Here is a 22,647-nt window from a genome sequence, read left to right as displayed (position 1 = left end):
GTGTACTGATTGACAGGCTATCTAGTGTAGCTGAGGGAAAAATCCAACTGTTCCTGAAATTTCAATACACTTTATTGTTGATATTTCCAATGGGCTGTTATTACTAATTTTGAGCTTATTATGGATGCTTAGCTGAATATCAAAAATTTTAAAAGCACTTATCATAGCAAAGTCCTAAGTGCACAGCTCAAATGACAATTTTAAGAGGCCATTAAGCGATTAGCTGTCTTCTGGTTAGTTAATAGAAGTTTGTTTATTTCTTCTTACAACACATTGACCACTTGAGTGGATTTAAACATTTTGAATGGGTTTCACGAATGTGAATGTTTTCTGTATCACGCGTGTATTAGTGAGAGCTTTCTTAGATTGTTAGAAGTTCTTTTCATCTCCACATGGCTCCTGAGGTCTGGCCATAATGATACAGGTTCAATAACTATGGAGGTAGCATGGGGGTATGTTGGCATGGAATATGAGTGGAATGGAGGTGACATGGGGGTATGAGGTGGAATAGAGTTGGCATGCTATTAATTACCAAGTTGGCATGCTATTAATTAGGTGAACAGGAATTCACAGTTTACACTTTGTTTAGCCAGTTTTGAATTTTAATTAATTTTAATTTCTATCTTCTCTGAAGGAAATACTTCAATAATCAAATGGAAAGACACCATAGAATTCATGGATTCCTGCAAATTGTTTTCTCCTCACCACTAAATTGAGTTAATAAAGGGTCCATGAGGAATACATCTCATATAATCACCCTCTCAGATTCCTGTATTCCCATTCCTGGTTTAGTTCTCTCCGATCAGCAGGTTGATCTTTTGTGTCAAAAACAACGGGCGCGATTCTCCACCCCCCACGACGGGTCGAAGAATAGCGGGAGGGCCTTCCCGACATTTTTCCCGACCTCCCGCGATTCTCCCCCCCCCCCCACGGCCGCCCCACGACACGAATCGCTGCTCGCCGTTTTTTTACGGCGAGCAGCGATTCTCCCCTGGCCGATGGGCCAATTTCCAAGGCCTTTATGGCCGTTTTCATGAACTGCAACACACCTGCTCTCACAGTTCGTGAAAACGGCCGCAAAGTGCCCTTCTGGGGAACCATGGCACCGATTGGCACGCCCGCACCACTGCCGTGCCAAGGGTGCCATGGGTCCGCGATCGGTGGGCACCGATCGAGGGCAGCGGGTACATACCCTGTGCACTCTTTGTTACTCCGCCGCCCCGCTGGATCAGTCCGCGAGGCGGCTGAGGGGCATATGCGTGATGACGTCATCCGCGCATGCGCGGGTTGGAGTCGTCCAATCCGCGGCTGACGTCATCATATGCGTCAGCCGTCGCTAACTTTGGCGCGCGGGCTTAGCGAAATTCGTTAAGCCCGCGATGCCGGGGTTCACGGGGCCCCGCTGTTAGCCCCGACCGGGGAGCAGAATCGGGTCCCGGGAGAGGGCACGAAGGCTGCCGTGAAACACGGCCAGTTTCACGGCAGCCTTCACGACTCTCCGCATTTGCGGAGAATCGCGCCCACCAAGTTTTATACAATTTCATTTCAACCAATTTCTGTTGTGACTTGTTTTCAATTGTTATGCACTGGGCAATCAGAGGAATGTATGACAGAGATTCCATTACTAAATGAAGGATACCATAGACTGCCATGGACACTGCCAGAATGAATAAATTCTTCATTTCTTGGAGAGAAATGTCAGATTGACCAATAAACTGCAAATCGTTTAATTTGCCTGATCATCACTTCCTATAGATAAGAATCAAATTCCTCAGGAGAATTCACAGAAATTACCTACATTGTGTTGCCATATTCAACAACATGGGGACATGATTTTAGGGGAATTTGTCTATAGGATACGTGGTGTACGGCAGAACAGTGGTTAGCACAGTTGCTTCACAGCTCCAGGTTCCCAGGTTTGATTCCCAGCTTGGGTCACTGTCAGTGCGGAGTCTGAATGTTCTCCCCATGTCTGTGTGGTTTCCTCCCACAGTCCAAAGATGTGCAGGTTAGGTGGATTGGTCATGCTAAATTGCCCTTAGTGTCCAAAAAGGTTAGGTGGGGTTACTGTGATAGGGTGGAGGTGTGGGCTTGGGTAGGATGCTCTTCCCAAGGGCTGCTGCAGACTCGATGGGCTGAATGGCCTCCTTCTGCACTGTGAATTCTATGATTCTATGATTCTACGAAATAGCAAAGCTACAATACAGACTTTCCCGCGTATTAAACACCCGCATACGAAGCGGTTATGGTTATAGATAGTCATATATCTAACAGGAAGGACGTGGCCTCATGATTGGCCCATCTTCAACCATGGCAGAGTCAAACACCTGAGTGCAAGAAACTAGACTAATAGAGGCAACCATCTCAGCCAGAAGTGCTAAAGGAACAATCTTATTAAGCCCCTTCCTGAGTTCCCCACAGTCCATATACCTGTCCGCCTAATTTGGTTGCATGTGACATCTGAAAAGCAGCTGACGTCCTTGGGTACAGAAAAGGCGATGGATTCTAATAACCGCAAGATTGTAATGCGCAATATCTATTAGCCGAATCAAACTGCCCCCCCATAACGTCTAATTCATTGTTGTTATGACATGTGCACCAATACAAAAATGAAAACAAAATCCTACTTTTTGTCTAGCCAGAAAAAGCAGGATAAATTCAACCAGGGTAATTATGGCACTATCAGCGTCACCAAATATTGACAAGCTGATGGATAAAATTATCAATCATGCCATCAAACAACACCTACTTTTTAAAATTTCATTTATGAGATGCGGGCATTGCTGGTTAGGCCAGCATTTATTGCCCATCCCTAGTTGCTCTTCAGAAGGTGGTGGTGATTTGCCCTCTTGAACCGCTGCTGTCCCTGTGGTGTAGATACACCCACTGTGCTGTTAGGGAGGAAGTTCCAGGATTTTGCCCCAGCAACAGTGACGGAACAGTGATATATTTCCAAGTCAGGATGGTGAGTGACTTGGAGGGGAACCTCCAGATGGCAGGGTTCCTAGCTATCTGCTGCTCTTGTCCTTCTCGATGGTAATGGTCATGGGTTTGGAAAGTGCTGTTTAACGGACCTTGGGAGTTACTGCAATGCGTCTTGTAGATGGCACACCTGGCTGCCACTGTTCATTGGTGGTGGAGGGTTTGAATGTTTGTGGAAGGGGGAGCAATCAAGCGGAGGCTGCTTTGTCCTGGATGGCGTCAAGCTTCTTGAGTGTTGTTCTGCCCTCACCCAGGCAAGTGGAGGGTATTCCATTACACTCCTGACTTGTGCCTTGTAAATGGTGGACAGGCTTTGGGGGTCAGAAGGTGAGTTGCTTATCATAGGATTCCTAGCCTTTGTCCTGGTAGCCACATATTAATGTGGCTAGTCCAGTTAGGTTTCTGATCAATGGCAACCCCCAGGATGTTGATTGTGGGGGATTCAGCAATGGTAATGCCATCGAATGTCAAGGGGCGATGGTTAGATCCTCTCTTGTAGGAGATGATTATTGCCTGACACTTGTCAGCCCAAGCCTGGATATTGTCCAGGTCTTGCTGCATTTGGACATGGACTGCTTCATTATCTGAGGATACTCATCAACAACCTGCTAACTGAGGCTCAGTTTGGTTCGACCAGAACCATTCAGTTATAAAACTCATCACAACCTCAATCCAGTCTGGGTACATGGGTTTAATGCCAGAAAAAATCTGAGCGTAGTTTCCATTGATAACTATTCAGTTTTCAGTTTAATATGGCATCCAGCTTTCCTAGAAAAGCTGAGGCTAGTAGGATTCAAAGGACAAATTGGCTAATAATGTTATATCTGACAAACTGGAAGATGATCCTGATGCCTTAGGATATTTATTACAGCCTAGGGATGCTGTTGCCATAGATGACAGGAGGGTGTCCTTGGCTCAAATATCTTCATTTGCTTCATCAATGATTTTTTGCACTTTCATAACCTCAGGAGCTGGTTGTTCATTGACTATTCTCTTCTTCTTTAACGGCGGTCCTTCAGGATTGAGGATAATTTGCTTCCAATCTGGTTCAATGGGTTCTGAGATCAATCACACTCTCTCAGCTCCTGGCGCTCATTCCAAGGCTAAGATGTTCACACTGCAGTCCTCCAAACCCTCTTCAGAGGCCACAGTCCCAAAGCTGAAGTTCCCCACCTCCACATGCCCTGCTGAGTTGTTCCAATTTTTAAAAATTGTTTAAAATTGGCACATCCACTTTTTCTCAGAGTTCTGCCTTCATTATGATGAGCTCTAGGGCCCGATATTTGGGGCTCCTCAGACTTCATCATTTGTGCATCGGGGAATACAGATGCGTCACGGTAGTGGGGGGGAGGGGTTTGGAGTGGGTATGAAGGAGAGAGGGTGTGTCGGGGGGTGAGGAGAGGAGAGGGTGAAGGCGGTGGGCATGTCCAAACGTTGTCACTTCTGAGACTTTTGTAGTTTTATTCATACATAATAATTAACATAATGCTTACCTCCCAGTTACTTTTTGCAGAATAAAGTTTGCTATTTATTTGCCAAATATTCACCCCAACAATTTTTCCTTGCTGGAAAATGTTTATCCATTCTTGGGTAGAGTGATTTACCTAAGCATTATCATCCAAATGCAAATATGCAATGTGCACTTTGGTAAACTATTACCCCTGGGAAGCATTTCCGTTAAATCTGATTCCATCTTCATCCAAGAAATCCACATTTCCAATCGGGAGCAGAAAGAATCCTGATTGTCTTTTTCCTCCTTATCCCCTGGCCTTTTGAGGACTTTACGGTCACTGCATCATTGCCAGTTACTGAGGAAAGAACAGCGATCAAATCTGGAACCTCCCTTCAGCTGGTCAATGGTTCAATTGGAATGGTTCTTTAGTGCAGCTTTTGGTTATTAATAAAACATCTTTTATGGCTTCCTCTGCTGCTATCTTGTTTTTACTGATTGCAAAGGACTGAAAGACAAGAGCGTTTCATCAGTACTGCCTCATCAGTACATCGGCAACAGAGTCAACTTGCTTAACTGTCTAATTGCACATGAACACGATTTATAATTACCATAAGTCTAGGACATCGCCCAGAGGGAACACACCAGCACAGCCTGAGCCATTACTTTTTAATGAGCTGTTTACCTAATTATTCTTACATCATTCTCCTCCCAATTAAATTGTAACCTATTGGTGAAAACTTTCTTTGACAAGAAATGAATCATCAAGGTTTTAAACAATTAACTGCAGGAAGGCTTTCCGTCTCAGAAAGAAATGACAGTTCATTAGGATCAGCTCGGAAGATGAAGTCTCTTTCTTTCTCACTTTCTTTTCTCTTTGTGAATATTGTTTCCTCTTTGCCTGTCTTTCCTCAAAGTGAAGCAAAGGAAATGTCTCCAAGTGACTTGAATTATGCTCAGGTTTGCAACACCTTTAAATGTGTGGAGAGACTGATAAGTTGTATATTGTGATAGTTTTGCTGTTTAAAACAGGTTAAGAGAGGGTTTTATGAAACAGATTTGATCTGATCTTTTATTCTTTCAAACAGAAATATATTAAATGGTTCTATACCTTAGCGGATGACTCTGAAGGTCTTTTAGAAAATAAGAACTCCCTGTCAGGAAAGATTAGAGAAGTGCAACAATTCTATGGATTGAAGGAAACAGGGGAACTGAACCATGAAACAATGGAAATAATGAAAATGCCTCGATGCGGATTTCCTGATGTTGCTCCATACAGACTCTATCCAGGAAGACCTCGTTGGAGGAAACCATTTGTCACATACAGGTAAAACATTCAGAGCGGTGTATTCCTTTCTATATTAGATGATCAAACAAATACTACAATGATAAAACCATGTTTTTCCTTCCTAAAGAGTAGTGAACTATATACCTCAACTAAACTACTTTGAGATAGAAGATGCCATTTGGAGGGCTGTGAATGTTTGGCAGAAAGCAATCCCACTGAATTTTGTCAGAGTCCATAATATTGAAGCTGATATCATGATTACATTTGAAAGACGTGGTATGTTAACTGTTTTTAAACTTGTTGCTCATTAGCAAGGGAGTAACTTATCTCTGTTTTTTTATTCATCTTCCTTCAATTCACTTTCTTTAAATTCACTTAACAGTAACATTGACTGTTTAATAAAACATAAATGGTTTATGCCACTGGATCTATTTGAAATGTAGTTGTTATTTAATAGTAAATATTGTTATTGATAGTGTATGTCCTTATTCAGTGTTTATCACACTCCAATAAGTGTTACATTTTAGTACATTTATCCTTTCAGAAAACTAGCAACATTTTCAAAAGCAGCAATGTCGTTCAAGAGGGTAATTATGGATTTATTAGTGGCAGCAAAGGCTCACCGTAACATACTTGGCGTAATTACCTCAAGCACAGTGGAGTGATGCTAAGAATCATCGTGATGATAAGCTTGATTAAAAGATAACAGCAGGAAGATCACCAGTAACGTATTGTCAATGGGAATTTCTTATAGAGGCATAGTCAGCTTTGTTTGATACATTCACATCATTTTTGCCAACTATTGCGACAGTATTCACTTTCAAATCATTTAATGCCGAGAGTGTTTTGGTGTTATTTGTTCTATTACAGACCAAAATAATCTGTCAATAAAAACAAATTACTGCGGATGCTGGAATCTGAAACAAAATCAAAAAATACTGGACAATCTTAGCAGGTCTGACAGCATCTGTGGAGAGAGAACGAAGCTAATGTTTCGAGTCTGGATGATTAAAGAGTCATCCAGACCCAAATCATTCCAGACTCGAAATGTTAGCTGTTTCTGTCTCTCTACGAAATAATTTGTAACTTTGTTAACCTATTTCACTTCCACGTTCATTAATTTTTAAGGATATTGATAGTAGCTTCAATGATGTCACCCTTTGGGGAAATGAGAGCAATCTTTGTCTTCTGGCTGTTAATAGTTGATAGAATTTGTAATGGTCCTTGAGCTCTTAGAGGTTGAAAGCGATCATTTAACAATCACGCATGAATCAGCTCTGAAACTGGGATTGTTATACAATCCCACCATTTTTGGTGTCTTCTACTTAATAATTCTGTCCCAAAGATTTTAACATTGTTATCACCAGGTTGATCTTTCATAATTGGTCAAACAAGTGTGAAATATCACAGGTCTTATATCCAGAGGAAATTCAGTTTCTCTGATCTCTTCCATTGGTTTAAAAAGCATTGTGCTGGATTCCAGCTCCATCCATGAAACCGCCACACCCCGAGTTTGAATTATTGAGTACAGCGAGCTTGCATCCATTGTGGCCATTTGCGGATCTTTGAGAATTTTCTTTAAATTAGTTTATTTTCAGCGCAAAGACATTGGAGGAACCATTTTATAGAAAATTAAATATTAATATCTATTTAATTTACTGAGGGACTGACTGATTCAATTAGTAAAGGGCTCTGTATAATTAAAAAGTAATTTTTAATCATTTAAAATGAGGATATTTAAGCTGGTGGATCTGTCAGAAGAATTTTCCGGATCAGGGATGGCAGGGGTGGATATGGATTAAAGGATTTGGAAAATAACAGGGGCCAGCATCCAGATGGCTCCCAATGCATCTTAGCTGCTGGGGATGGTACCCCAGGATGGGCAGGAATGCAAATTGGCTGCCTGTTGGAAGGCGGCAGGCAGGCAGCCAATCTGAATTTCTATGCCCCAACTAGAGACCATTTAGAACTGCTGGCAGCATTTTAGCCACCTAATGGAGGCAGCCTCCTAATGGCTGTCCAGGGGAGCAGGAATGCTGCTGCCTGATCAGCAGGACCCGCCTCATTGACCAATTGAAATATTTAATTATTTTGATGCCTCAGGTAGGCACCGTCGCCAGAGCAGTGACTCGCCTCACTCTAGAGCTGCCCGCTCTGTGACTGGGCCAGCAGCATCCGGGGCCTGCCTGCAGACCTTAATTGGATGTGGAGCTCGGAGGAAGCCAAAGTGAGGCACCTCCGGGAGATAACTGGCCTGCTTTGGCTTCAATCAAGTGTAGGCTTGAGGCCTCCATTTACTCTTGAAGTAGGGGACCCAAAGCCTCTGGGAAAATCCTGCCTTAATGCTTATTTTTTGTGATAAACCTGATTTCAGTTGAATTAATAAAATGCACCAGGTTATAAATGTTAATTGTATGATGGAATAATGAATTGAAAATATTAAAATATGATGGAATATTTTTTAATAAAAGGGAGAACAACAATCCCCCCCCCCCCCCCTCCCCCCAACAGCTTGATTTGCGGTGTTGGTTGCAGCCTGTGAAAATTATGAATATTAGCCAAGATTTTCTAACAGAATGCAGTTGAAGTTTGAAGTTGTAATCGGACGGGGGTCTGGGAGAAGTGGGGTGGCGATCCATGATGTTGGCTCTCCGCCCACTTGAGTGCCCACTTGAGTTTCAGTTTCCCTTACTGCTGGCTGGGAAAAGTTTTGATTTCAAAATGTTGAAAGTTAATTGAAATATCTTTAGCTCCAGCACCCTGCATACTATTGCTCACTATTCTGTCACACAGGGTAACTCCTACTAAATCCTGTCAGTCAGCCCAGCAGAAACAGTGATCCTATGTATGGTTTCAAAAGTCTGATATGATAAATTTTCAAGAAACCACCAGTTTCTCAATCCTTCTACAAGTGGAAATAATTTTTCTCTTTTTTTTTTCTTTTTAAAAAATAAATTTAGAGTACCCAATTATTTTCTTTCCAATGAAGGGACAATTTAGCGTGGCCAATCTACCTACCCTGCACATCTTTGGGCTGTGGGGGCTAAACCCACGCAAACACGGGCAGAATGTGCAAACTCCACACGGACAGTGACCCAGAGTTGGGGTCGAACCTGGGACCTCGGCGCCATGAGGCAGCAGTGCTAACCACTGCGCCACAGTGCTGCCCTGGAAATAGCTTTTCTCTACCGATACTATCCAGACCCCAGATTAATCTGATTACCTCCATCAAATCTCCTCACAACTAAGCAGAACAGGCCCAACTTCTCCAACTTTTCAATGTAACTGAAGTCCTGCATCCCTGGAACCATTCTTGTGAACCATTTCTGCATCCTCTTTAACTTGTTCATATCTTTCCTTGATGGTGATGCTCAGAACTGGATGCAATACCCCAGTGGAAGCTGAACAACCTTTTTAGCGGATTTACCTTGCCTTTGTACTCGATGTTCCTATTGATGCAATCCTGACGCATGATGTGGAGATGCCGGCGTTGGACTGGGGTGGGCACAGTAAGAAGCCTTACAACACCAGGTTAAAGTCCAACATGTTTGTTTCAAACACTAGCTTTCGGAGCACTGCTCCTTCCTCAGGTGAATGAAGAGGTATGTTCCAGAAACATATATACAGACAAATTCAAAGATGCCAGACAATGCTTAGAATGCTCGCATTTTAAGCATTGTCTGGCATCTTTGAATTTGTCTCTATATATGTTTCTGGAACATGCCTCTTCATTCACCTGAGGAAGGAGCAGTGCTCCGAAAGCTAGTGTTTGAAACAAACCTGTTAGACTTTAATCTGGTGTTGTAAGACTTCTTCCAATCCTGCTGCAGTCTGCTTTATGAACCAGTCTCTCAGCAGCGTGCCACCTACAGTGATTCATAGACACCCAGGTGTCTCTGCTCCTGCACCTTGAGGGTTACACCTTTGTTTTTTACGGTCTCTTTGCTTCCTTCCTACCAAAATGAATCACTTCAAACTTCTCTGAATTAAGTTTCATCTACCACTTGTCCACCCATTCCATCAACTCTGGATGTTTGACACTATCCTCCTCACAATTCACAAAGCTTCCACGTTTCATATCATTTCCAAATTCTAAAACGATATTCTGTATACCAAAGTCTATGTCACAAACCTTCCTCCAATTTGAAAAAAGAACTTTTCACCACTACTCTCTGTTTCCTGTCATTCAGCTCCATTTCATATCCCTGATGCTTGGGCCCTATCTACCCGCTGTTCACATCGGTGGGATATTCCAATCCCAAGATGGGGCAAGGGTTTCCTGCAACGTGGAGCCATCGGGAAATCCCATCAACAACGTCGGGGTCGGTGAATCCCGCTGGCGGGCCGCTTGACTCTTTTATTCCACAAACTCTAACTTTGCTCACAAGTCTGTTGTGCGACACTTTATCAAATGCCTTTTGGATGTCCATGTGCACCACATGAACAGCAGCACCCATATCAACCCTCCTCTCTGTTACTTTATCAAAATACTTAAGAAAGTTCATTAAACATGATGCAATCCCGAATAAATCTGCACAGACTTTCTAAAATTAAACCAAATTTGCCCAACGAATTATTAATTTTGACCTGAATTATCAGGTAGTATATTATAGCCAAGTGCTGATGTATTTGAAGACGGGAGATTTGTAAAATAAAGTAGATGACCTTCCCACTGTTTTTCCACCCACCCACCCACCCACCCCAATCTGTCTCCCATATTATGGTGGGCATGGAAAACATCAGGTAGCCAGCTGGCTCTTAGGCCTAATGGTCTGCACTGCAATTTTACATGTGACAGAGGAAGGCAGAGGCAAGGCAGCTATCGTGGCAGCTTTAACTGCACGGGTCGCTGTAGAGCAAGAAGGAGGACTCCTCCTAAGATTGTACCCATTTGAACCCTTACTCCCAGCCTCTCAAACCTGACCACTGCCCCCAGCCAAACCCCCCCCCCCCCCCCCCCCCCCCCCCCCCCCCCCCCCCGCCCTCCCCCCCCACCCCCTATCCAATACCTCCTTCTTACCGGTTTCAAACCATTCAAGTGCTGAATTATAATTTATCTGACATCTGTCATAAGCAAACTTTTTCTGAATCATCTTAATCTTTTTCTCTTTCACCATCCGGAATTTGAATTTGCTCTCCTTACTTCTCTCCTGCGTGGGAATATATCTTGGCTGTACTTGATATATCTCTATTTTAAAGGCAGATCAGTTACAGTTGCTAATCTTTGATTCCAATTGCTCTGGCCAAGATCCAGTTTTATGATGGCTTCATGCCAGGTAATGATTTTTATTCTGGATTGTTCCTTGTCCTTTTTCACAGCAAACTTAAATCTTACGCAATGATCACTGTCCCTTAAATCTTCCCCGACTGACACGTGGTCCACTTACCCACCTCATTCCTGTCATGAATGTTGGTATTTCAGATATATTAGGCGCGATTTAATGGAAATTAAACAAGAGTCGTGTGTCAAGCGTGTTTTGCTGTGTGTTTCCCGGCTCGGGCAGTGCCGAGAACGACTCCTCTATTAAACAGCACTCTGCTTCATTTCTGGCATCAGCGAGGAAAGCCCCACCGGGGCTGTACTTAGTCCTATTTCCTGTACTGACGAGCTTCATTCGCCAGTGCCAGGAAGAGATTGGTAGCCCCCACTATTGTAGCCTCCAGATCCCCCCCTCCCAAGGCCCCAACTCACCATTTAGGGGGTCATCAAGCCCCACTGAACCCCACCTCATAAGGGCAGGGCAACCCCGGACCTGATCCCCGGCACAGACAAAGTGCCACCTTGGCACTGCCAGACTGACACCCTGGGATTGCTCCTGCCAGTGCCACTTAGGCACATTGGCAGTGCTGGTTTGGTACCCAGGTGACTCTGCCAAGGTGGCATTGCCTGGGTGCCAAGGTGGCATTGCCAGTGTACACAGTTGGCATCAGCAGTGCCAGGATACTGCCCTGCCCAGATGTTGACCACCCAGGGGCCTCTGATCACCTGGGAGACCCTCCCAAGTGCTGCACCATCTGGATCTCGTTTGTGGAGACCAGTGTTAAACAGCACTCAGCTGGCATCTCCTCAGCGAGGGGAATCAATCCCAGGAGATGGTTGGATCTGGCGAATGCATAATTAAGTGCGCCTAACTGCACATTTAAATATGCAAATTTAGGACCCGCCCATTGTGGCGGGATCCAGATTGCGTCATCTTGCGAGATCTCGTTAGATCGCATGAGGCTTGGCGAGCTGGGTAAATCTTGCGAGTGGCCTCTCATGAAATTTACCGGCCACCTCCCGTCCCAAGTCGGGCGCAACTCGGCCGTTAGATTGCGGCCATTACATTATATGCATTTGGTGCAGTAATGGTTAAAAGCTTGGGCTAGTGTGTGTATAACTGAAAAATCCTAGTTTGCAAGATAGCTAGGCGTTTTGGGAGCCGGACGTGCAATGAATGCATCATAAAAGTTTGGGCTAATGGATTTTTTGTTTATATCAAGGGGGTTCCCTGCAGACTAGTTAACTGGAGACATTATGGTCAGTTTAGTGAGATGATGTTGTTAATGGGAGGAGCCAGGGGTTGAAGCAGTCAGGTGTTCAGGTTCAGTTTTAGTTTGTGTCTGGAAGGCAAGTTGAGAGGTTTCTGAAGAAATACAGCCAGAGATTCTGCATTGTTCTGGCAGTCTGCCTTTTCAAACAGTCTCTGAATACATCTCTGGATTCAAATATTCTTGTTTGCTAAATGTATTGAAAAATAGATGGGGATCTGAGATGGTTTTGTTATTTGAGTGGGAATAAAGATAGCAGTTAAGGGTCATTGTGTCGCTGAGTTGATTAGCATTGTTTAAGGGGTAATGGTAAACTATTATCGTGCGTGATGGTAAAGCTATTTTAATACTGTGTTAGTAATAAAGTTTGTGTTAATATACCATATGCCTATTTTGGGTGAAATGACTGCTGGAGCGAAGTATCCTTTCCTCAAAGTCTTACAAAATTAATATAAAATGTTGGGGTTTCTGTCCAGTAACCTAGCAACTGTTGGGTTCTGGTTAGGATTGTAGTATTCCCAAGACCCAGGTGTAGCAATGCTCCATTTCAGCTGTAAAACTTTCTCCTGAACACACTTCAGGAACTCTTCGCCGTCCCTGGTGTTCATAGGTCTACCATGATGATGGTGATCCAGCCTGCATCACGGTGATCCAGTCTGTGTCACAGTGATCCAGTCTGTGTCACAGTGATCCAATCTGCATCACGGTGATGCAGTCTGTGTCACAGTGATCCAGTCTGCATCACAGTGATCCATTATGTGTCACAGTGATCCAGTCTGCATCACGGTGATGCAGTCTGTGTCACAGTGATCCAGTCTGTGTCACAGTGATCCAGTCTGTGTCACAGTGATCCAGTCTGCATCACGGTGATGCAGTCTGTGTCACAGTGATCCAGTCTGCATCACAGTGATCCATTATGTGTCACAGTGATCCAGTCTGCATCACGGTGATGCAGTCTGTGTCACAGTGATCCAGTCTGTGTCACAGTGATCCAGTCTGTGTCACAGTGATCCAGTCTGCATCACGGTGATGCAGTCTGTGTCACAGTGATCCAGTCTGCATCACAGTGATCCATTATGTGTCACAGTGATCCAGTCTGCATAACGGTGATGCAGTCTGTGTCACAGTGATCCAGTCTGCATCACAGTGATCCATTATGTGTCACAGTGATCCAGTCTGCATCACGGTGATCCAGTCTGTGTCACAGTGATCCCGTCTGTGTCACAGTGATCCAGTCTGCATCACGGTGATGCAGTCTGTGTCACAGTGATCCAGTCTGCATCACAGTGATCCATTATGTGTCACAGTGATCCAGTCTGCATCACGGTGATGCAGTCTGTGTCACAGTGATCCAGTCTGTGTCACAGTGATCCAGTCTGTGTCACAGTGATCCAGTCTGCATCACGGTGATGCAGTCTGTGTCACAGTGATCCAGTCTGCATCACAGTGATCCATTATGTGTCACAGTGATCCAGTCTGCATCACGGTGATGCAGTCTGTGTCACAGTGATCCAGTCTGCATCACAGTGATCCATTATGTGTCACAGTGATCCAGTCTGCATCACGGTGATCCAGTCTGTGTCACAGTGATCCAGTCTGTGTCACAGTGATCCAGTCTGCATCACGGTGATGCAGTCTGTGTCACAGTGATCCAGTCTGCATCACAGTGATACATTATGTGTCACAGTGATCCAGTCTGTGTCACAGTGATCCAGTCTGTGTCACAGTGATCCAGTATGCATCACGGTGATGCAGTCTGTGTCACAGTGATCCAGTCTGCATCACAGTGATCCATTATGTGTCACAGTGATCCAGTCTGCATCACAGTGATCCATTATGTGTCACAGTGATCCAGTCTGCATCACGGTGATGCAGTCTGTGTCACAGTGATCCAGTCTGCATCACAGTGATCCAATCTGCATCACAGTGATCCAGTCTGCATCACGGTGATGCAGTCTGTGTCACAGTGATCCAGTCTGTGTCACAGTGATCCAGTCTGTGTCACAGTGATCCAGTCTGCATCACGGTGATGCAGTCTGTGTCACAGTGATCCAGTCTGCATCACAGTGATCCATTATGTGTCACAGTGATCCAGTCTGCATCACGGTGATGCAGTCTGTGTCACAGTGATCCAGTCTGTGTCACAGTGATCCAGTCTGTGTCACAGTGATCCAGTCTGCATCACGGTGATGCAGTCTGTGTCACAGTGATCCAGTCTGCATCACAGTGATCCATTATGTGTCACAGTGATCCAGTCTGCATAACGGTGATGCAGTCTGTGTCACAGTGATCCAGTCTGCATCACAGTGATCCATTATGTGTCACAGTGATCCAGTCTGCATCACGGTGATCCAGTCTGTGTCACAGTGATCCCGTCTGTGTCACAGTGATCCAGTCTGCATCACGGTGATGCAGTCTGTGTCACAGTGATCCAGTCTGCATCACAGTGATCCATTATGTGTCACAGTGATCCAGTCTGCATCACGGTGATGCAGTCTGTGTCACAGTGATCCAGTCTGTGTCACAGTGATCCAGTCTGTGTCACAGTGATCCAGTCTGCATCACGGTGATGCAGTCTGTGTCACAGTGATCCAGTCTGCATCACAGTGATCCATTATGTGTCACAGTGATCCAGTCTGCATCACGGTGATGCAGTCTGTGTCACAGTGATCCAGTCTGCATCACAGTGATCCATTATGTGTCACAGTGATCCAGTCTGCATCACGGTGATCCAGTCTGTGTCACAGTGATCCAGTCTGTGTCACAGTGATCCAGTCTGCATCACGGTGATGCAGTCTGTGTCACAGTGATCCAGTCTGCATCACAGTGATACATTATGTGTCACAGTGATCCAGTCTGTGTCACAGTGATCCAGTCTGTGTCACAGTGATCCAGTATGCATCACGGTGATGCAGTATGTGTCACAGTGATCCAGTCTGCATCACAGTGATCCATTATGTGTCACAGTGATCCAGTCTGCATCACAGTGATCCATTATGTGTCACAGTGATCCAGTCTGCATCACGGTGATGCAGTCTGTGTCACAGTGATCCAGTCTGCATCACAGTGATCCAATCTGCATCACAGTGATCCAGTCTGCATCACGGTGATGCAGTCTGTGTCACAGTGATCCAGTCTGCATCACAGTGATCCAGTCTGCATCACAGTGATCCAGTCTGTGTCACAGTGATCCAGTCTGCATCACAGTGATCCAGTCTGCATCACAGTGATCCAGTCTGTGTCACAGTGATCCAGTCTGCATCACAGTGATCCAGTCTGCATCACAGTGATCCAGTCTGTGTCACAGTGATCTAGTCTGTGTCACAGCGATCCAGTCTGTGTCACAGTGATCCAGTCTGTGTCACAGTGATCCAGTCTGCATCAAGGTGATGCAGTCTGCATCACAGTGATCCAGTCTGTGTCACAGTGATTCAGTATGTGTCACGGTGATCTAGTCTGTGTCACAGTGATCCAGTCTGTGTCACAGTGATCCAGTCTGTGTCACAGTGATCAAGTCTGCATCACAGTGATCCAGTCTGTGTCACAGTGATCCAGTATGCATCACAGTGATCTAGTCTGTGTCACAGTGATCCAGTCTATGTCACAGTGATCCAGTCTGTGTCACAGTGATCCAGTCTGCATCACAGTGATTCAGTCTGTGTCACAGTGATCCAATCTGCATTACGGTGATCCAGTCTGTGTCACAGTGATCCAGTCTGCATGAAGGCGATCCAGTCTGCATCACAGTGATTCAGTCTGTGTCACAGTGATCCAATCTGCATTACGGTGATCCAGCCTGTGTCACAGTGATCCAGTCTGCATCAAGGCGATCCAGTCTGCATCACGGTGATGCAGTCTGTGTCACGGTGATCCAGTCTGTGTCACAGTGATTCCGTCTGTGTCACAGTGATTCAGTCTGTGTCACAGTGATCCAGTCTGTGTCACAGTGATCCAGTCTGCATCACAGTGATCCATTATGTGTCACAGTGATCCAGTCTGCATCACGGTGATGCAGTCTGTGTCACAGTGATCCAGTCTGCATCACAGTGATCCATTATGTGTCACAGTGATCCAGTCTGCATCACGGTGATGCAGTCTGTGTCACAGTGATCCAGTCTGTGTCACAGTGATCCAGTCTGTGTCACAGTGATCCAGTCTGCATCACGGTGATGCAGTCTGTGTCACAGTGATCCAGTCTGCATCACAGTGATCCATTATGTGTCACAGTGATCCAGTCTGCATAACGGTGATGCAGTCTGTGTCACAGTGATCCAGTCTGCATCACAGTGATCCATTATGTGTCACAGTGATCCAGTCTGCATCACGGTGATCCAGTCTGTGTCACAGTGATCCCGTCTGTGTCACAGTGATCCAGTCTGCATCACGGTGATGCAGTCTGTGTCACAGTGATCCAGTCTGCATCACAGTGATCCATTATGTGTCACAGTGATCCAGTCTGCATCACGGTGATGCAGTCTGTGTCACAGTGATCCAGTCTGCATCACAGTGATCCATTATGTGTCACAGTGATCCAGTCTGCATCACGGTGATCCAGTCTGTGTCACAGTGATCCAGTCTGTGTCACAGTGATCCAGTCTGCATCACGGTGATGCAGTCTGTGTCACAGTGATCCAGTCTGCATCACAGTGATACATTATGTGTCACAGTGATCCAGTCTGTGTCACAGTGATCCAGTCTGTGTCACAGTGATCCAGTATGCATCACGGTGATGCAGTCTGTGTCACAGTGATCCAGTCTGCATCACAGTGATCCATTATGTGTCACAGTGATCAAGTCTGCATCACAGTGATCCATTATGTGTCACAGTGATCCAGTCTGCATCACGGTGATGCAGTCTGTGTCACAGTGATCCAGTCTGCATCACAGTGATCCAATCTGCATCACAGTGATCCAGTCTGCATCACGGTGATGCAGTCTGTGTCACAGTGATCCAGTCTGCATCACAGTGATCCAGTCTGCATCACAGTGATCCAGTCTGTGTCACAGTGATCCAGTCTGCATCACAGTGATCCAGTCTGAATCACAGTGATCCAGTCTGTGTCACAGTGATCCAGTCTGCATCACAGTGATCCAGTCTGCATCACAGTGATCCAGTCTGTGTCACAGTGATCTAGTCTGTGTCACAGCGATCCAGTCTGTGTCACAGTGATCCAGTCTGTGTCACAGTGATCCAGTCTGCATCAAGGTGATGCAGTCTGCATCACAGTGATCCAGTCTGTGTCACAGTGATTCAGTCTGTGTCACGGTGATCTAGTCTGTGTCACAGTGATCCAGTCTGTGTCACAGTGATTCAGTCTGTGTCACAGTGATCCAGTCTGTGTCACAGTGATCAAGTCTGCATCACAGTGATCCAGTCTGTGTCACAGTGATCCAGTATGCATCACAGTGATCTAGTCTGTGTCACAGTGATCCAGTCTATGTCACAGTGATCCAGTCTGTGTCACAGTGATCCAGTCTGCATCACAGTGATTCAGTCTGTGTCACAGTGATCCAATCTGCATTACGGTGATCCAGTCTGTGTCACAGTGATCCAGTCTGCATGAAGGCGATCCAGTCTGCATCACAGTGATTCAGTCTGTGTCACAGTGATCCAATCTGCATTACGGTGATCCAGCCTGTGTCACAGTGATCCAGTCTGCATCAAGGCGATCCAGTCTGCATCACGGTGATGCAGTCTGTGTCACGGTGATCCAGTCTGTGTCACAGTGATTCCGTCTGTGTCACAGTGATTCAGTCTGTGTCACAGTGATCCAGTCTGTGTCACAGTGATCCAGTCTGCATCACAGTGATCCATTATGTGTCACAGTGATCCAGTCTGCATCACGGTGATGCAGTCTGTGTCACAGTGATCCAGTCTGTGTCACAGTGATCCAGTCTGTGTCACAGTGATCCAGTCTGCATCACGGTGATGCAGTCTGTGTCACAGTGATCCAGTCTGCATCACGGTGATCCATTATGTGTCACAGTGATCCAGTCTGCATCACGGTGATGCAGTCTGTGTCACAGTGATCCAGTCTGCATCACAGTGATCCATTATGTGTCACAGTGATCCAGTCTGCATCACGGTGATCCAGTCTGTGTCACAGTGATCCAGTCTGTGTCACAGTGATCCAGTCTGCATCACGGTGATGCAGTCTGTGTCACAGTGATCCAGTCTGCATCACAGTGATACATTATGTGTCACAGTGATCCAGTCTGTGTCACAGTGATCCAGTCTGTGTCACAGTGATCCAGTATGCATCACGGTGATGCAGTCTGTGTCACAGTGATCCAGTCTGCATCACAGTGATCCATTATGTGTCACAGTGATCCAGTCTGCATCACGGTGATGCAGTCTGCATCACGGTGATGCAGTCTGTGTCACAGTGATCCAGTCTGCATCACAGTGATCCAGTCTGCATCACAGTGATCCAGTCTGCATCACGGTGATGCAGTCTGTGTCACAGTGATCCAGTCTGCATCACAGTGATCCAGTCTGCATCACAGTGATCCAGTCTGTGTCACAGTGATCCAGTCTGCATCACAGTGATCCAGTCTGCATCACAGTGATCCAGTCTGTGTCACAGTGATCCAGTCTGCATCACAGCGATCCAGTCTGCATCACAGTGATCCAGTCTGTGTCACAGTGATCCAGTCTGCGTCACAGTGATCCAGTCTGTGTCACAGTGATTCAGTCTGCGTCACAGTGATCCAGTCTGTGTCACAGTGATCCAGTCTGCATCACAGTGATCCAGTCTGTGTCACAGTGATCCAGTATGCATCACAGTGATCTAGTCTGTGTCACAGCGATCCAGTCTGTGTCACAGTGATCCAGTCTGTGTCACAGTGATCCAGTCTGCATCAAGGTGATGCAGTCTGCATCACAGTGATCCAGTCTGTGTCACAGTGATTCAGTCTGTGTCACGGTGATCTAGTCTGTGTCACAGTGATCCAGTCTGTGTCACAGTGATTCAGTCTGTGTCACAGTGATCCAGTCTGTGTCACAGTGATCCAGTCTGCATCACAGTGATCCAGTCTGTGTCACAGTGATCCAGTATGCATCACAGTGATCTAGTCTGTGTCACAGTGATCCAGTCTATGTCACAGTGATCCAGTCTGTGTCACAGTGATCCAGTCTGCATCACAGTGATTCAGTCTGTGTCACAGTGATCCAATCTGCATTACGGTGATCCAGTCTGTGTCACAGTGATCCAGTCTGCATGAAGGCGATCCAGTCTGCATCACAGTGATTCAGTCTGTGTCACAGTGATCCAATCTGCATTACGGTGATCCAGCCTGTGTCACAGTGATCCAGTCTGCATCAAGGCGATCCAGTCTGCATCACGGTGATGCAGTCTGTGTCACGGTGATCCAGTCTGTGTCACAGTGATTCCGTCTGTGTCACAGTGATTCAGTCTGTGTCACAGTGATCCAGTCTGTGTCACAGTGATCCAGTCTGTATGATAGCAATCCAGTCGGTGTCACAGTGATCCAGCCTGCATCACAGTGAGTCTGAGTCACAGTGATCCAGTATGTGCCACAGTGATTCAGTCTGTGACACAGTGATCCAGTCTGCATCACAGTGATCCAGTCTGTATCACAGTGATCCAGTCTGCATCATAATGATCCAGTCTGCTTCAAGCTGATCCAGTCTGTGTCACAGTGATCCAGTCTGCTTCAGGATGACCCAGTATGTGTCACAGTGATCCAGTATACATCACAGTGATCCAGTCTGCTTCAAGATTATCCAGTCTGTGTCACAGTGATCCAGTCTGCATGATAGTGATCCAGTCTGTGTCACAGTGATCCAGTCTGCATCACAGTGATCCAGTATGTGTCACAGTGATCCAGTCTGCATCACGGCGATCCAGTCTGAGTCACAGTGATCCAGTATGTGCCACAGTGATTCAGTCTGTGACACAGTGATCCAGTCTGCATCACAATGATCCAGTCTGTATCACAGTGATCCAGTCTGTGTCACAGTGATCCAATATGCATCATAGTGATCCAGTCTACTTCAAGATGATCCAGTCTGTGCCACAGTGATCCAGTCTGCTTCAGGATGACCCAGTATGTGTCACAGTGATCCAGTATACATCACAGTGATCCAGTCTGCTTCAAGATTATCCAGTCTGTGTCACAGTGATCCAGTCTGCAGTATAGTGATCTAGTCTGCTTCACAGTGTTCCTGTCTACTTCACAGTGATCCAGTCTGCTTCACAGTGATCCAATCTGTATCACATTGATCCAATCTGCATCATAATGATCCAGTCTGTGGCACAGTGATCTAGTCTGCTTCACAGTGTTTCTGTCTACTTCACAGTGATCCAGTCTGCTTCACAGTGATCCAATCTGTATCACATTGATCCAATCTGCATCATAGTGATCCAGTCTGTATCACAGTGATCCAATCTGCATCATAGTGATCCAGTATGTGGCACTGTGATCCAGTCTGTGTCGCAGTGATCCAGTCTGCTTCAGGATGACCCAGTATGTGTCACAGTGATCCAGTATACATCACAGTGATCCAGTCTGCATCACAGTGATCCAGTCTGCTTCAAGGTGATCCAGTCTGTGTCACAGTGATCCATTCTGCATTGTAGTGATCTAGTCTGCTTCACAGTGTTCCTGTCTGCTTCACAATGGTCCAGTCTGCTTCACGGTGATCCAATCGGCTTCACAGTGATTCCTCTCTGATTCACGCACCACCTCATCTGCATCGCACTCCTCCCGGTCTGCTTCACAGTGATCCTGATCTGCTTCACACTCCTCCCAGTCTCTTCACAGTGATCCTGGCCAGCTTTACACTCCTCCCTCCCTGCTTCACACCCCTCCCAGTCTGCTTCACTGTGATCCCTGTAGTACAGGAGTTCTCAACCTTTTTTAATCCATGGACCCCTTTTCCACTTAATTTTTTTTTGTGGGCCCCCATAGCCATTCCACAGACAAAAAAGCTTCTTATATGCGTGGTAAACTAATCCTTATATTTTGTCCGATGACTAAAGTCCATCTACCTTACCGCGAGGGTTGGAAACGGATTAGCGGTATTTTCGTACGTTGCCAAACTTATTCTAATATGAAAAGTAATGAAAAAAACTTTTTACTGACTAAATTGAATTAAATTACTCTAAAAATAACCAATTCATATCAAATATACACAGTTTCTAGTGATTACTGTTATAAATAGAACATAGAACATAGAACAGTACAGCACAGAACAGGCCGTTCGGCCCTCGATGTTGTGCCGAGCAATGATCACCCTACTTTAAACCCATATACCCGTAACCCAACAATTTCCCCATTAACCTTACGGGCAATTTAGCATGGCCAATCCTCCTAACCCGCACATCTTTGGACTGTGGGAGGAAACCGGAGCACCCGGAGGAAACCCATGCACACACAGGGAGGACGTGCAGACTCCACACAGACAGTGACCCAGCTGGGAATCGAACCTGGGACCCTGGAGCTGTGAAGCATTGATGCTAACCACCATGCTACCGTGAGGCCCCAAATCATTCATTAAACTTGTCAAGGAGAAACGATGGGTGATTTTCACCTCCGTTTGTTCTAGGTAACTTTAAATTTACGACACTGTCAAAAGTAAAGTTTTTTTCTTCTATTTGATTGCCATAAAAAATTCATAGCTACTTAATATTTCTACTTTTAGTATTTTAATATGGCGTAGATTACTGTAAAAATTTAATTCTCAGTAATAACAGTTGTTCTGAAGTAGAATTGCTCTATGGACCACTAAAATATCACCGTGGACCCCCAATTCGGTATTATTTTTGTGTGGACCCCCAGTAATGTTACATGGACCCCCCAGGGTCTATGTGGACCCTGGTTGAGAACCTCTGCTGTAGTATAATCATAACTCTAAGAACTGCAAGGGTTAATGAAATGTCTAGAGTAGCCACCAGAGGGAGCTACAGATACAAGTATAGAAGGCATGGATGCAAAGCCTTGTGGGAAAGTGTAGTACAGGAGTTAGCTCGAGACATCAGAAGCATTGATAGTGTGAGTAAGAGCAGATCATAGTTTAAAACAGTATTAAGATTAGTTGTAGATGAGTGTAGTTTATATGTTAACAATCAACTGTGTAGTATTTAGGAGTACGTATCAAATCCAAATTAGTAGTGTTAATAAATTTATAGCTTTGTTAAAGTTCAAGCTATTTTGTGGTCTTTGTGAACACTACGCCAACCATCCTGAATTAAGCAACACAAAGTATACCACAATCCCAACCTGCTGCCCCCTCCTCCCGGTCTGCTTCACAGTGATCCTGGATAAAAGCAAATTACTTTGGATGCTGGAATCTGAAACCAAAGATAAAATGCTGGAAAATCTCAGCAAGTCTGGCAGCATCTGTAGGGAGAGAAAAGAGCTAACGTTTCGA

General features: G+C 45.4%; 1 protein-coding gene across 1 annotated transcript in view; it reads left to right on the top strand.

The window, feature by feature from the left end:
• The first annotated feature begins 5,246 nt into the window (after positions 1–5,246).
• LOC119977542 (collagenase 3-like) overlaps positions 5,247–22,647 on the top strand; it is a 51,208-nt gene continuing 33,807 nt past the window's right edge. The window contains exons 1-3 of the mRNA XM_038818596.1: positions 5,247–5,392; positions 5,521–5,759; positions 5,848–5,996. Of these exons, the coding sequence (XP_038674524.1) occupies positions 5,276–5,392; positions 5,521–5,759; positions 5,848–5,996 (505 nt within the window). The 5' untranslated portion in view covers positions 5,247–5,275. The remainder of the gene's footprint in view (positions 5,393–5,520; positions 5,760–5,847; positions 5,997–22,647) is intronic.

The sequence above is a fragment of the Scyliorhinus canicula genome, chromosome 14 (assembly GCF_902713615.1).
Source record: "Scyliorhinus canicula chromosome 14, sScyCan1.1, whole genome shotgun sequence".
Taxonomy (NCBI): Eukaryota; Metazoa; Chordata; class Chondrichthyes; order Carcharhiniformes; family Scyliorhinidae; genus Scyliorhinus; species Scyliorhinus canicula.
Note: the sequence above shows the minus strand (reverse complement) of the source record. Positions and strands in the feature narration are given on the sequence as shown.